The 16,000-nt window shown below is 54.1% G+C and overlaps 1 protein-coding gene across 1 annotated transcript; it reads left to right on the forward strand.

Moving 5' to 3' along the window:
• The first annotated feature begins 3,528 nt into the window (after window positions 1-3,528).
• CFAP20 (cilia and flagella associated protein 20) lies at window positions 3,529-10,833 on the forward strand. The gene is made up of 8 exons (XM_009290802.1): window positions 3,529-3,550; window positions 4,444-4,530; window positions 5,377-5,399; window positions 6,332-6,411; window positions 7,505-7,616; window positions 7,981-8,169; window positions 9,347-9,457; window positions 10,348-10,833. The coding sequence occupies exons 1-8, from the start codon at window positions 3,529-3,531 to the stop codon at window positions 10,351-10,353; spliced, it is 630 nt and encodes a 209-aa protein (XP_009289077.1). The 3' UTR covers window positions 10,354-10,833.
• Window positions 10,834-16,000: the final 5,167 nt, after the last annotated feature.

A 16,000-nucleotide genomic window follows, 5' to 3' on the forward strand; every position in this document is an offset into this window, starting at 1 on the left:
GTTGGTTTTTTGGAGGGGAATGTGTTATTATAACGGTATCTTCTCTTCTGCCTTTGCTGAGCAGCAGAGCCCTGCCAGGGGCGCGGGCCAGCCCGGTGTCAGGAGGTGCAGCGCGGCAAGAGGCTGCAAAAAATGTCAAACGCTGGAAATAGGCAGCAGACAACAAAATGACCCTTCGCCACTCCCAGCAGCTTCCCCACGGTAGCTGGACGTAACTGAGATGGGGGTCTTCTCTTGTACGTGACCCGTTTTTTAAACAGGCTTGCTAAAGGTATTTAAAGGTAGGCTGCATGGCAGCTTTTAGGGCGTACAATGAATATTTCATGTTTGTTTTTCCTTCCTGTCTGTTTCTAGAGTGGCTCTGTTGAGGGTCCCCCGCCTTCTCCTGGGTATCCCGCATCAGGGAGCCCTTATCAGGAAGTCTGGAGGTGTTGAGACCTGCTGCTTCCCCTTCACAAACCACCCCTAGTTGTGTTGCTACCTAAAAGTGGTTCTGCAGAACGCTTGTTAGACTCTCTGAGAGCAGGCTCCCCTCTCTGAGGTTACGGCGTGTATTCAGTTACTTGTGCTTGAAACTAATCTGAATTTCTTGTGGTTTCAGCAGGAATGAAAGCCTTCAAGGCAGTTCAGCAGACAGCAGTGTTGTTTGACCTCAGTGGGCTTGCGTGAGCATTTACAAGTTGTGGGATGGGGGACAGGCAGCACAGACCCATCCCATTTCCCATCAATGGGGTACCCGTGCAGCTCTGCGAAGAACTGTGTTGCCTCGCATAGCCTGGCTGTGTGCATGTGCCTGCGTTGAGGCTTTTGCACAAATATTTGTGACTTTAAAAAAGGATCAGCAGCTTATTTGGATGGTGTGAGGATGGGACACATTGAAAACTCTTAGACAAAGGGATGTATCGTGCCTCCAAACTGCATAAAGCCATGAGCAATCTGGGCTGACCCTGCTTGGAGGTGGAGGTTGGACTGGAGACCTCCTGAGGTACCTTCCAATGTGAATTGTCCTGTGCAAGGTGATACAGTTGCGATCGTGCAGCTCGTGGGGTGGCCAGCAGGAACGCTGCTTGCAGGGTGGATGTAAGCAGCGGTCCATTCGGGTGCAATAGTAGCTGGATTGGCCAGAAAAGACTGACAAAAAATTAGCACTGCTGTTCCCAAGAACAGCAGCTGGGTGTGCAGGCTGTTTCCATCGCCTGCTGTAGGGCTTGCATGTGGCTGGGCTCCTCTGGCACTGCCTGGCGGCAGCAGCCCGACATCCTTGTGAGCAGCAGGGCTGAGTGCGGGTGCTCTTCCTCGCTCAGAGGTCTGTCTGTCCTGAGGAAGCATGGCCAGCTTGTTGTGAGGATCCCCCTGCTCGCAAAGGTGTGGCGTGAAACCAGAGTGGGTTTTCTGACTTGTTTGCTGTGGATGTCAGCGTGGCTAGCTCTTTCACCTCACTTTTCCATTTAAAAGGAACCGGGGTGGTGGGTTTGTAATAGCTTCAGCATTCCTGATCTGACACCCTTGGTGTGTTTGCAGCAGCAGGAGGCAAAGGGCGGCACTTGGGGCATCTCGCTGCCTTGGAGCTGAGAAAGAGGAGTCCCTCAGGTCTTTACTCCACTGCGTGTGGGTGTCATCTCCCCTGTTCAGCCCCTTCAGAAAATCCTGCTCATGCTGTTGACTCACGTGTTGGGCAGTGCGAAGACTGCATGGGGAAGTGCCACGGATGGTTTGGGTGCTGATGGCCTGCTGCAAGCAGGGAGCTGGGTGCTAAGTTGCTGATGAAGGCGCTCTGGCTCGACACAAGAACCTGCCAGACCAGCAGCAGAGGGGCAGGCTGGTGTCTGGCTTGGGCAGTGCGTTCAAGAAGTGAGTAAATGTCCAGAAACGGTGAGGGATTTTTCCCGTGGGTTTACTTATTTATTTATTGGAAAATACTGATCTGTCCAAACACAGACATCCCAGGAACGTTCCAGCTCTGGCATTGCCACAGGGAGAGGGTTAGGGTTGGGGTTTCTGGAAGGGGGGAAAGCAACCAAAACTTTGCAATAGGTGATCGCTGCTCTCTTCAGGGGTGCATGAAATGCACCTGTAGTTTTGGTGAGAATTGGAAACAAGGGATTTGATGTTCTCCCGTGTCCTAGGTGAATGCCCTGATTACTGGATTCATTGTGCTAATGTGGACTCTCTTATCTTTGCAAAAAGTACCAGCAGACGGTGATTTTTTTGGTTTTTAGATCTTAGGGAATCTCAAGCTTTTGTGACATGGGGAAAACCATTTCTTGTTTGGCCCTAGTAGGACGTGCACCGCTTGTGCTGATGGAGACAGTGTGAAGTAGAGGCTTCTTCATTTGATATAGGTGTAGAAATGGGGCACTGGAAGCCTTTCCTTGTTGTGAGTGTTTGTAACCTCCCTCTGAGCAGTGGGATACAGTCCTTCCCTTCTCTCCCTTCTCTCTCGGGGGCAGTGGGTAAGCTCTGGGCAGGCCTTGGCAACAAACCCCGCCGAGCCAAATCTGTCCTGGCCACCAGCATACTGTCCCAGGAGACTCTGGCAGGACTGAAGTGTACAGGCCTTGGGAAGAGCGCAGTGACTGTCCCACTGTCCCTGCAGGCAGAGGTTCCTCCCTCAGCTTCGTCCACAGGGAGCTGGTAACTACTGGGCTGTGGTCTCTTCTCCTGCCTTCCAGCGCTGCATGTGGCTGGTTTGGAGACCTGTTTGCGAGGTGTTTTCTGTTTGCCTTCCAGCACTTCGTTGTTGAGAGTCCTCTGTTTATTCCTGCAGCGTCCTGCCACCATGGTCCCCCTGCCAACATGTGGAGACGCGCTGACCAGTCTCCAGGGGACTCGCTGACACTTTTCTGCAGAGCAAATTCGATGAAACTTGTCAAACCTATCGATCCTCTTGCTAATTTCTCTGTATTTCTTCTGCTGGCGCGTCGACGCGGAATATTGTTAGCAGTTTCAAACGCTGTTGGGAGGACGCGAGGTCAGCTAGTGTTCAATACGCGTCTGAATGTCAAATGTGTGCTTTGCCACCAGGATGCAGATAACAATTTCCCTGATGAACGTGGCCAGGATCAAGTCCCTGCGAACGCTGTGGCGGGGTCCTCTCTTGTGGCCCTTCTCTGACTTGTTAGTCTGGGGACCCTCCTTTGCTTCTCTCGCACAGCATCCTTGTCGGGGTTGCCCCAGATCTCTGCATCTCAAATACAGCAGTCCGTGCTGCTCACTCCTCCTCCCCAAACCTGTGTGCACCAGGCGCTACAGCAGAGCCGGGTAGCTCCTGCTTTTGTCTCTTGTTTTGCCCCCTCTCCCTTCCTGGGGGAGGGAGGTGACACGAGGGCCTCGTGGCTGTTCTGGACCCACCACTGGCTTTGAGAAGTGCTGGCCTGTCCCAAGGCGAGGGCGTACCCATGCCTACGGTAGTCTGGGCGATGGTGCCAGCCGTCTTTCAGCTTGCTGTTGCTGGCACAAGCCCATTGCCTGACGACGGGGCAGCTGGCAACGATGCGGGAGCGAGCCTCCAGAGGTCGGCCTCGGACCATGGCGTCCCATCTGCCGGCGGGTGGGTGGCGGGGCCTGGGGAGGATTGCTCCTTGCTGCTTTTCCTCTGGTCTTTGTTACATTTGACTGGTGTTGCTAGCAGCAACGGCAGCATCAAGAAATACATATGTTCAGACACAAATGTCTGTGAAGTTGCTGCTTCCTCCAAACCCTGTGAGATTTGAGGTTTGCATCTATGAAAAAAGCTTTTTCAGTTTGTCTTTAGACAGCAGGTAACTTCCCAGTTATCCTGATTCAGGGGCTATTAGGCATTTGAAGAACTTTTATTTTCTAAGAGGGCTATTACCCTTTTTTCCAGTTTCAAAAATCCACCTTCTTGGGCTTAAGATAGCTAGAAAATATTGGCCAAGTAGAAATGTGGAGTGTTTTGTTCAGATTTCTAAAATCTTCTGAGATCTTCTCTTTCTGAGCTTCTGTGAGGTAGGGGAAAGCCCCTGAAGACTGGGAGCTCTCACTGAGTAGCCACTGCGAGCACAGCAGGACCGTCCCACCAGCCCTGCACCACACAGAGCTGGCGGCTGTGCCTGATGGAGCCGGAGGTCGCCTCTTGGTCTGTGCGAGCCGGTTGGGAAGGGACCCTCAGAGCTGGTGGGGGAGGAGAAGTACCCCCCTGGCTGTGACCAAAACGTGTCCTCCACCAGAGGTGGTCCCTGAGGCAGGCAGGAGACGAGCTCAGCCTCCGGCGGGGAGCCAGCCTCTGGAGTGAGCCGAGGGGCCAAGCTCGGGCATTTGGCACCACCAAGTCCTGGAGGGCAGTGCTTTGAGCCCCTGTTGGCGGTGCGCACTTCTGATGCCGTTCAGCCTTATCTCACCGAAACGGCGAGCCTGCTTGAACTTCTGATCCAGCCGGTGCTGGATGTCATGCTCCAAATGTCTGTGTGTCTGGCCTGCCAGTGCTGGCTGCAGGCACGTGCGGACAGGCTGGCTTTTGTGCGGAAGAGCGCCTGCGCGACCTGGCCACCGTCTCCCTGCAGCTGGGCGGTAGTGCAGCTCGCAAAAACTCATACCGAGCTAGGTCAGGCTGGGAGGAAGGGCTCTGCCGCAGTCTGGCCCTGCTTTGTACTTATCTCCTCTCCTTTCTGCTGTCTTTCATCCTGTTTCTAGCAATGCTGAGGAAGAAGAGTTGCTTCTTTTCATTGTCCCTGTAATCTGGGGGAGGAAAGCCTTCACAGGCTAAGGAAGGGGACCGGGATGCAGATAGAAACACTGCTGACTAATTGGTTTAAAGCATGTTTAGCTGTTTTCTCTGTTACTGTCCTCTCCAGCAAAGCCCAAACCTGAACTTTCTCCCCTCTGTGGAGCCGTAAGCTACCCTTGGTGAAAGCTGTCTTACGTGGCGCAGAGGCAGGCTTTGTTGTGCACTACTGTCACCTGCTTAGGCAGGGTTATTTCCCAATGTTAAGCCCGCACGCTGTATCCCTGTGACTTCAGGATTTAATTTCCCATATGCCAGCCACTGCTTCAAGTAGAGAGGGGCACATGGGGCTTCTGCTGGGCTGGTGATTTTTAAAAAAAAAAAAAAAAGGCAACTCATCCAGACCTTATGCAGTTGGTTTCTCCTGAACAGACCTGTACATCCATGGGAGTTGCATTTGATGCAAAGGAGAGGTACGGTTATCCTGTAAGGATCCTCTCTCTGAGCTTAATGTTTTCTGGAAGTATCTGTGCGGGCTTGAAGCGGAGTTAAGAGCAGCCTGGCAGGGTGAGCTGCACTCGTGCACTTAGCAGCAGCAGCTGGGTGATCCAGGCTGAGGTTTCTTGAAACTGTTTAGTGTAGAGACAGGCCAGGGGGGTGGGCTGCTCACAGGGCTTATCTCTTTCTTCCAGAAAATGTATGCAACATCACCCAGGTAGGTCCCTCTGAAGAAATGAACTTTGAAGATGAATTGCTAAACCCGTAAATCATTTTGTAGCTCATGACTGGAACCATCCCATTAGAAGCTTAATGTATCCTGTATGTTAGCAGCGGTGATAGGTGCTAAAGAAATTAATTCATGGAGCTGGAAGGAGCATTGCAATTCACTGATCTAGCTTTGGGAAGAGCAAAGGGCTTAATTAGCAAAAGTGCCTTTTTAAATGGAGATAAATTGATGGGAAGTGAGCTGCTTCATTAAAAAAATAAATCCTCAGATCCTGGGATTCAGCCATGTTGCTTGTGGAGAAAAATGAATTTGTGTTGGCTCCCGGTTCCAGCCCTGGCCTCCCTGAGCTCTGTGGGGAGCTGGCTGCATCCAAGTAGCCAAATCCCTGTGCCCCTCAGCAGAGCAGATGATGGCTCTGCGCTTGCGTGTGCTGTAATTATGAAGAATTTTAACCAAGTTCTTCCACAGAGGCAGTCAGCCATGCCCAGCAGTAGAGACTAAGACCCCTTGGTGACCGGTGGCTGGCTGGTGGCTCCCTTTGCTTGCCCCCCGTATTGCTCGTACTTGTTTTTACCCCTTATCCCACTCTAGTTTGATCTTGCTCTGACAATTTTCTGTTTGTTTATTTGGGCCTCTAACATGAGGCTTGAGTCACTTGTGTTCACTGTAGCGTATTTTGATAGATTGAAGTCTTGCACTCGGTGTCCGTGCAGCATGCTGGGACATAAACTCTTGCTTGGAGTCCTGGCACTCTGGGGCGGTGATCAAAGCCTTGGAAACAGCCATGTCCAGGACAACAGGAGCCAAGTGAACGTAGATGGGTCCTCCTGGGATCTTTTTCCCCCTCTCAGTGGAGCTGTGGGCACCTCTTGTTTCCCTCTCAAGTAACATCTGTGCTGTCTGCCCCACTTCTCTTCCAGGTGCGCAATGGCCACATCAAGCGAATCACCGACAATGACATTCAGTCACTGGTGCTGGAGATCGAAGGAACTAATGTCAGGTAGGAGAAGGCATCTTCTTCTGCCCTAGTGTGCCCTGGGGGCTTGGCCCTGGAGCAGAGTGAAAGATGTCGGTGCCCAGCCGACGTCTCCTCCAGACTCTACTGCGATCTCTTTGTCAATAAATGGAAGAATATGATCTGGGGTCAGATCACTGATACCCCCCTGTGGCACTGTACTGTGCCTTTCCCTGGACGTGCTTGTAGAGCTCTCTGTCATCCTCTCAGTGGAGCTAAGGGATACAAAAATAAAAATAAAGTCCTGTTATTTTTCCATCACCTGGGGGGGAAAAAAAGCTGTATTTGATACCCGGTCCCCAGTCAGTGCTGCCAATTACTGAGAAAGCAGCACTGCCTTCTGCATCTTTTATTGTCTTAGGGCTGCTCTGCTGCTCTCCCCACGTGACAGCTGCTCTCCCGACAGCAGGAAGATCAAAGGGAGATTTATGAGGGGAATTGCTTATGGTGCTTCACTTAGCAACCTCGTCTCCATCGATCTGGGAGAGAAACGCCAGCTCCATGAGCGGGTTCAGAGTCTCCAAGGCTTCTCCAGGGGTGATTCGGAGCAGGGCGCTCCTTATAAGGGCAGCGGAGACTCCTCTCCTGCAGACAGGCTGAGCCAACGCTTCTCTTCCTCCCAAGATGTGTTGATACAGAACTTGCCAGGCGTGACGTGTACTTCTAGGGCTCATGACCTCTGTTTTCCCAGCCATATAGAGCACACAGGGCCTCTGCTGTGCTCTGGAGGGCTCTACCTGTTCAGTCAAGGGTAGGAGGAGGTTGTGTTAAGAAACAGCGCTGGCGTGGCCTTGAAACTGGGGAGGTGAAGCTGTCCAGGAAGGTGTTTCATGCCCTGGGTGAGAAAGGTGGGATTTGAAATGCATTCTTTGGGTCTTTTATCTTGGTCTCCCTGCAGCTACCTCTGAAACTCTTCCTCCTGATGTAGGAAGCCCTGGTTGTTGCTGAGATCTTACGATCACAGCTGTCTTCTTCTGCCTGTCCTCCCAGACTGCGTTAGGTCAAGGGAGAGACTTGGGACTCGGGCTGTGTGCTTTGTGCCATGTGAGATCCTAAAACATTTTTCTGTCCCTCTCAGTACCACGTACATCACGTGCCCTGCTGACCCAAAGAAGACCCTGGGCATCAAACTACCTTTCCTAGTGATGATCATCAAGAACCTGAAGAAATACTTCACTTTTGAAGTGCAGGTGAGGAGTGTGCAGTGGGGAGGCCCATCCAGGGACCAGTGAGGAAGGTGGCAGGGAGCCCGCAGTCTTACGTTGGAACTTGTCCCAGGCAGCGTGTGGTCCCCAAAACAGTTTTGCTTTCTTGGCCATGTGATGTGTCAGGTCTTCTGCTATGGGGGCATCGGTCAGCTCACAAGCACATCGTTGCTATTCCTGAAAATGGGTCTGTTTCCTGTGTTAAAAATATTTCTGCTGTGAAATGGAGGGGTGGGAGTAGGAGAGCCCTCTCTCAGAGACGGGTAAAGCCTGAGTCTAGAACAGCTGCTGTCTCGGGGAGCTGGGGGCCCCTGACACCTGGGTCAGCAGCCTTCCTCCCTTGCCCCAGGTGCTGGATGATAAGAACGTACGCCGGCGTTTCCGGGCGAGTAACTACCAGAGCACGACTCGGGTGAAGCCCTTCATCTGCACCATGCCCATGCGGCTGGACGACGGCTGGAACCAAATCCAGTTCAACCTGTCAGACTTCACACGCCGGGCTTACGGGACAAATTACATCGAGACCCTGAGAGTTCAGGTGAGAAGCAGGCGTGTCCTGCCCACAGAATCCAATGGTTGGTAGTCCTCCTGCTGGCTGGGACAGCCTTGCTGTAGGTTGGGAATCAGGGTTTAGCCCTGACTGGTTCCTTTGCCAGTCCTGCTCTTTGCAGAGCACTGCAAGAGGGGAGCAAAGGCCAGACTGAGGCAGCAGAGGTCTTGGTGCTGCCTCACTTCACTGGACTAGACTGGGATGAAGGAGCCCATTTCCATCTTGTTTCTCTTGCTGGCTGTCGGTTAGGGTAAGAGTTGCAGTCCACCTGGAGTTCTCTGCGGCGTGCTACACATCCTGCTGCGTGGAGGTCTGCTGGGAACTAGCTGTGTGCTGCCTTGCTGTCCAGATATGCTAGACGGCAACCGGCTGAGTGGGAGCCTGGCTGGTAAAGACCCAGAGTCTTATGGTCCGTACATATCCCTGGTCAAGCTTGTTTCCTAGTGCGGGTGGAGTGATCCTGCCTTCACCGAGCCCCTTGGGCCAGAGCTGATGCAGTGTTTGTTCCTGCTGAGGACGTGAGACTTGTTCCATATGCTAGGGATTCATGTTCGCTGTGTCCAGTGGCATGCGTTATTTTGAGGAATGCCTGTGTGCGGAGCATGGCTGTCCCTTAGTACGATGGGACTGCTGCAGTTCTTTGTGGGGTTGCCCTGAGATGAGCAGGCAGTCAGCTGGGAAACGTCTGCCTTCTCACATGCCCATGAGGGGGACTGGAGCAACTCCTTCGCTGCCAGCTGATAGTGGAGGCAGCACAGGCTGGACAGTCTCATTCCTGACCTCAGGGAGGCCCTGAAGAGGGAGTGTTAAAAATGCAGCAAGCTGAGGCTGAGAGTGTTCTGGCAAATGCCGATACCAGTGGAGAAGCAGAGGTGGGTTCACAGCAAAGAACCCTCTAAGCAACTAAGGCAGATCTCAATTTGCAGAGATGCCAGAGCTTGGCCAAATCTCTTGAGCCAGCTTGCATCACTGGAGAGAGCATCTAAACGCAAAGCAGAGGGCATGAGTCAACGTTCCTTCTCTGATGCCCTGTTAGATTCCGAGAGAGACAGTGAGGTCTCTTCTCCAGCTGTTGAGCCAAGGAATCCAGGCTGCTGCACGACAGCAAAGCTGGATGTGGAAAGAGCGTATGGAAAATGGACTGACTCTTTGTTTTGACTCTCAGATCCATGCCAACTGTCGCATCCGACGGGTGTACTTCTCTGACCGGCTCTACTCAGAGGATGAGCTCCCAGCTGAGTTCAAGCTGTATCTGCCTGTCCAGAACAAGGCCAAGGTGAGCTAGCCGTGGGCAAGGAGGGTGGGAGCAGCAGCTGGGCCCGGCTAGCATTCCTCTTCCTCCTCCCGCTGCCTTCACAATCCAGAGATTCTTCTAGCAGCAGAGCTCTTACTAGCTTTGGCCGTCAGCCAGGGAGCACCCTCACTGTTGCCAGGGTGAGCAGTCTGTCAGGGGTGCCTTGTGTTTTGGCAGGAAAGCCACTCGGCGTGGAAGTTGTCATTCCCATCTAGGAGCAGGGTGAGCTGTGCAGCTGCTCCCCACGTCCTTCCTGTTCGTGTTGAAGGACTCTGGGCAGGGTGGCAGCCTTCCGGCATCTCTCTGGAGCTTTCACCCATGACTCAGCACAGCGGCTTTGCTCTTCAGAGCTAGCTGCAGCTCCACACTTGTCTTCCAGGAGAGATGCTGTTTGTGTCCCCCTGGATCAAATTTACTCCCCTCTGATCTCTTCCCCGCTCAGTGCAGACGGTGGTGCTATGAGGTGGGAAGGGGATAGGCAAGGTGGTGGCTGCCCAGCAGGAGGAGATGCCAAGCTCTGCTCTTACGGTGATGGGAGCAGAGTCCCTGGCATATTGGCAGCAGCCTTGAGGCTTGTGAGGAAGCACCTTCTTTGCCAGGGCCAGCCTGTCCCAGTGCAGATGCTTCTTTTAGCAGAGAAGATTCCTGGGCAAAATTTCAAGGAGCTGAGGGAGGATGTTGGGTGCTGATCTTAGTGGGAGGTAGAAGGCAGTGTTAACAGTAGGTAACACCCCTGGGGAACCTGTCACTGCCTTCTGGGCTGTAGCAGCCTCCCGGGTGTGTCTGGGGAATGCTTGGAGCCCTCCCAGTACAGTTGTCTTGGTCCTGCTGAGTCTAATAAGTGTCTCCTTTCTTCTCCCTGCTCTGTCCAGCAATAACACCACGTTGGGAAGAGATGCGAGAAGTGTTTGGGGTCAGTAGGAAAACAAAAGCAGGTGGAAGAGAAGGCCCTGCTGAGACCGAGTTTTAGATCAGCTCACCTTGCCTAGGGTAACTTTGATTCATCTGGTATCCCTCTTCTGGCAGGACACAATTAACCATGTAACAGGTCTGGGGCTATGTTGTTGGTGTGTGAGTTGTACAGAATCAGAGTTTTCCTAGCTGTTCCTAAAGTGCTGAGCCTAAACACTGCAAGTGGCCTGGTACCTGACCTTGTGTTGCACAGAGGGGTTGCTCAAAGTTGCCACTGTGCCTCCGAAGAGGGGATTCAGCAGGAATTACGGGGTTAAGTGTGCCCTCTTGAAGATACCAATTTTATTTTTTCTTTCTTTGTTTTCCATCTCTTATTTTATATATGCCCTAAATATGGATGTAATACTCACTCTTGGAAAGTTATTAAACATTTGACTCTGTAAGTCTGCTTCTGGCTTCTTCCTCCTTTGATGGATCGTTTAACTTGCACATGTTAGCGCTTCAGAAAGTGCCGAAGAATTTCTTTAGGAACCCAAACGTTAGAATTTGCCTCCGAATTTGACATTGATTGGCAGCCTCGCTGTTTAAGGGGTAGCACAGACGTGAACAACAGCAATCTGGAGAGAGGAAAAATAGTAAGGTTTCCATAGAGGAGACAGGATCTGTCTCTAGTCCATGAGGTTTGTGATACTCTATCTATGACAAAAACTCACGCCGTTCACTTTTAGTACATGGAAATGGGTTTTTCATTCCCTTCTTACTTGAAACCGTTTTCCCAGCAGTGATAAATTGGTCTTACCTGCCTGTTAGGGCACAGCTCTTGTTTGCTGTGTAGTTAAACAACTCATTCCAGCTCTCAACCAAGCCTTTAGCAGCTACTTATAGCAAGAGGCACACAATAGCCTTCCAGCTGCCAAATGGTCCCTTTCCCCAGGGATCAAAGGGGAGGTTTAGCAAAGCAGCATAACAGGAGCGGAAGTCTTTTCCTGTGCTGAGGCTGCCCTTCCCTGCCTCAAACCAATCTGCCTTTGTTGTGGAAAGGCTTGCGGAGGGGAGGCTGCAGGCCTCTGCCAGTAGCAGAGAGAGTCTGGGAGTAGCTGATGCCTTTCCTCCCTGGGGCTGAGGCCCCCAACAGCTACTCCGGCGGGTAGGTACCTAAAGCGGGTGCTGATCCTTCCCTGGTGTTGGGCTGTGCAGTGCATTGGGAAGACTTCACTTTCATTATTGTCCTGTAAAACGAAGCTGGTCTCTCCCAGGAGGAGGAGAGCCTGGTGGGGGACATCTGCCCCAGATTCTGGGTTTAATCCTGACCACTGACTCTCCACCTGGTTTAAAGGTTTGGCATGTCTGTGCATCCTCACGGTCAGCAGCTCCTCTGTATGGACCCACTTTACCTCTGTGGCCAGCTCTCGGGACACCTATAATGCAGCTGCCTTATTTGCACCTTTAAAGCTAGTGGGCTTTGAACTGGAGGTGCTGACCCCATGCTGCCACGTGGTGCTGGATTGCACTTGCAGAAGGCTTTCTGGAGAAGACCTTTCCAATTTTTATAGCAGCTGAATAGCTTGGTAGCTCCAAGGATCCAAGCCAAGGAAGCCCACATGGGAAGGCACCATCCATCTTGCTTTGACATCTGTCAAGGCTTGGCTGGACTTGAGATTTGTTAAGTGGAATTGCACCGTATCGTGTGCCAAGGATCAGCCTCAATGAAGTCCATGGCGAGGCTTTCCTGCCATGTTTGCAAAGCTTGCAGAGGCTGGGGGAGCTGCTGAGGGAATCCATCAGACCCCGGCAGGGTAAAGCACGCATCCTTTCTCACAAGCTGTTGCTCATGAGCGTGTGTTTTTGGGGGTTGTTGGCAGCCGAGCGCTCGCCAGGAGCTGCTGTTGCCTTTCCCTGCCCCGTTGGGGCCCGTGCTGGAGTCACCCCTTGTCCTCGAGGAGTTGGTTTTGCTCTGAGTGAGTGGCCTTAATGCGTTAAGAGGGGCTGGGCTCCCCAGAGCCCCGAGCTGGCTGCCTGTGCAGAGAGATTAGATGGGCCCTGCTGCCAATTCCTGCCCGACCTCCAGGAGCTGTGCCAGCGGATTTGCTGGAATAAACTCCCAGCCGCAAACCCTTACATCCATGTGGAGACTCTGTGTATTTTTTAATATGAAATAAAATGCTGAATCTTCCTGTTTACATGCTGCACAAAGTGGAGCATCATCAGATACTGGCTCTTTCCTTTAGGGCCAGACGGTGGTGGATTTACACGGTGTTCCTCAAAAATCTTTCTCTTCTAATCCCCCTCTCCCGTCAAAACTTTAACCATCTCACTGAAGGTGAGTGAAGTTTGGATGCCCTCCCTGTGGGAGAAGAGGATGCTGCTGGCGGATAGGCCACAATGTCACAGGCATCCTGTCAGCAGTCGTTTCCTAGAGTAAATGTGCACCAGCAAAACTCCTGCGATGAAGCGCCCGGCTTCTCACCGGTTTGGTTATGGCTCTTGACCCGGCTGGGACGCAATGTCCTCCTACATGGAAAGAGTGGAGGAAGGCAGGAAGGACGTGGGTGCAGAGATGGGAGTCTGCCCCGAGGATGGCTATTGCCTGCGTGCTCCCCGGGGCAGCCCCAGCTTGGTGCGGGGGGTGAGCAGAGGGGGAATCCTGGCTCAGTGCAGGCAGCCTGCGGAAAAAAGGTCTTCAATATCTCCTTGTTCACCTTTCTGTGGGTGGCCTGCTCCTTCCTTCGTGCTTAAGTCCTTACTGCAGTTCATGTCTAGGGGGAGAGAGGGGAACCTTTCTTTGCGGGGAGCCCTGGATTCAGCCCGGGGCAGAGCGGGACCTGCCCAAAGATGAGTTTTCCTTGCCTCCGCCGGCTTTTCACCTTCCTCTTCCATTGGCTGGGGCAAGGTCCCACACTTGGGTGCTTTGATCGGGACCTAAGTGCTGGAAGCGTGCTTTCTACATCAAAGGCAAAGCTTCTCTTTGAAATCTCGGCTGCTGAAGGACGGCGAGTGCACGGGCTGCAGCACCTCGGAGCAAGGGATGGGAGAGCGGCCCTCCCCGGGTTGGGCCAGGGAGCAGACATGCGCGGACCCAGCTGGAGCAGCTGGCAGTCGCCGTGTGGTGCGAGCCAAGGCTGGGACATCCCTCGGCTCTGGTGGCTCTGCCTGGGCAGGTGGCAGCAGCTGGCAGGGGAAGCAGATGACGGGGTTTTCCTGGAAAGCTTTCTGTCTGTTTGCTCTGCTGCGGGGGCAGAAGCAGTCCGGGTGAGAGTCTGGCCCAGCAGAGCGGCAGCACACTGTTACGGGCTCCTGTCCCTGCCTGTGGCCTTCCCCCTACTCTTCGTCTCCTTCCTATTAAGTGGATCCTGACACAAAGCACAGAGCTCTGATCACAGAGGTCATATGCAGGAATCAAAAAAAAATCTGGGCCAAACTCTGCTCCTTGCTCTCTCTGCCTCCCGTTCTGTATTTCCCTGGATGTCTTGGGCCAAATGTTGTCGTCTTTGTAGAGGGATTACACCTCCAGGGTGACGCTAATCCTCTGCAGCTGCTGTCTAGCATGGGGCCGGTGGTGCTGGAAGCGAGGGAAATATTTATTTTGAGTTTTGCCATTGGCCACTGCCCAGGAAAAATGAGTGACCGTACTGGGGACTTTGGCCACTTCCACACGCAGGGAGAGCTGATCTTCCTGCCCCGCTGGCGCCTGCGGGAGAGGGGTGAGAGCTTCCCCCAGCAGGCTGCAAAGTGGGACCACCCAAGCAAGATTTTATTTGGATGAGGGAGCGGCTGTGCACCCTGAGAGCTACCCTGGGACGTGATGGGGAAAGCCTTGGAGCCACTAGAGGTGAGAAGATGATGGATGCTAAGTTGTGCTGAAGCAGACCTGCAGGCCGCCTGCTCTGCTGTCACCTCATGTATTGCCCCTGCGGCCCCAGAAATTACTTTCCTCCCCGTGAGACAAAGGGTCCGGCACCATGGGGAGTGGAGCTGGTGGGTGCGAGGGGAGGTGGCGGGCATAAGCAGCACACACGTGTGCCGAGCTCAATGCAGCTGGCGGGTGCATCCCACCCACAGCAGGGCTGTGCTGGCACTAACCCCTGCCCAGGCAGCACCCAGAGCTTCAGTCCTGCCTGCAGCGTGCATAGGCAGCAGATTCAACCCCTCCCAGGGCCCCGCAGCTCTTCCCTCTGTCCGCAGCATTGTTTCCTCTGGCCTTGAGGCTGGCCAGTCGCTGCTCAGCGTATCCCGGCCCCAGTTCTTCCTCTGCGCCAAGCCCAGCTTCCTCTCTGCTTTCCGGGTCCTCTCCTCAGTGGCGCACAGGGGATCGTGCCCTGGCTTGCAGAGGAAGAGGAGGAAGCAGGAGGAAGCACGGTTTCTCCTGTGCCAAGCGGGCAGAGAAAGCCCCTGCCAGCCCTGGTCAACCCCATCATCCGCACTCCAGCGGTGTGTGGAGTCCCATCCTGCAGCGGCCAGCACTGCCCCGGCAGGGCCTGGAGGACGCTGAGCTCCCAGGGTCTTTTCCAGGTCAGGCTTCTGCAGCCTATTTTTGGGAAGCTGGGAGCTGCCTGGTGGGGGTGGATCCTGGCAGGGCTGCCTGGTGCCTGCCAGGGCCAGGCTGAGCAGGCCTCGCAGTCCCCTGAGCCACCAAAAGCCCTGTCCCTTGCAGCAGGTGCATCCCTGCCCTCCCCACGGTCTTGCGTCTGTGGGTGGCCGGAGGTGAGCCGACACCGCTGTAGGCATGCAGGGCAGAGCGGGAGCCTCCGGCAAAGAGCCTGGGCCCTGCCAAAATACTGGGCTTTGTCTCCAGCAGGGTCCCTGGTTGCTGTTCATGAGCGTTTCCAGATGGCCCCGGGCTCCTGGCACCGGCTCTGCTGCAGCATCCAGGGAAAAGCGGGAGGGGGTGGGAAGTGATGTCCCAGCTTGCTGAACCCTGGTAGCCTGGACCTCTGCTCCCAGCGCCGTGAATTCCCCCTTGGGAATTGCTCCTAGCCCCTGTCCCACCCTGAATCGGCAAGGAGCCCCTGCCCCTGCCTGTGGCAGGGCTGCCCAGGGAAGGGGATGCCGCGAGCATCTGGTCCTGGGCATCCTTGACCGGCTCAGCTGGCTTTCCCTGTGAGCCAGGCAGCTCTCCAGGTACCAGGCTTCGGGGTCCCCACCTCTGCATCCCGCCGAGCCCTCAGCACCCCTGGGAGAGAGGGGAAACAGCTGCCGTGGGAAATAAGTCTGTTGTCGGAAATGCAGCTACCATGGGAAGTGCATCTAGTGTGGGAAATGCATCGGCGCCTGCCTCCGGAGCCGCCTTTGCGGGGGTGGAGAGCGGCAAATCCTGGCCACGCTTTCCTCCTGTCTTGCCTTTTGGCCAGGTTCTTGCCTTTTGGTAGCTCCCGGTGCTGGTTTGGCCCCGGTTCAGGACAGGCTGGGGTGCTGGGCTGCCCTGTGACAGGGCTCCCAGTCCAGCAGAGCTGGGACCAGAGTGGTCCCACGGAGGACCCACACAAGCACAAATCTGGGTGAAATGGTCAAAACTGAATTGAAAGGAGTTAAAAGCCAAGGAATGTGACCCAGCACGGCCTGGCGGATGGAATACAACAGCCCGGAGCCACTTGGAGAAGTTGTTTTCTTCCCCCC

The sequence above is a fragment of the Aptenodytes forsteri genome, unplaced genomic scaffold (assembly GCF_000699145.1).
Source record: "Aptenodytes forsteri isolate BGI_AS27 unplaced genomic scaffold, ASM69914v1 Scaffold14, whole genome shotgun sequence".
NCBI lineage: Eukaryota > Metazoa > Chordata > Aves > Sphenisciformes > Spheniscidae > Aptenodytes > Aptenodytes forsteri.

Bases quoted from the DNA above. Each gene is read 5' to 3' on its own strand.
- CFAP20 (XM_009290802.1), top strand. From the start codon at position 3,529: ATGGCGTCCCATCTGCCGGCGG. The intron at 3,551-4,443 runs GTGGGTGGCGGG...CTGGCCTGCCAG, and splicing joins GGCGTCCCATCTGCCGGCGG to TGCTGGCTGCAGGCACGTGC. The intron at 8,170-9,346 runs GTGAGAAGCAGG...TTTGACTCTCAG, and splicing joins TCGAGACCCTGAGAGTTCAG to ATCCATGCCAACTGTCGCAT.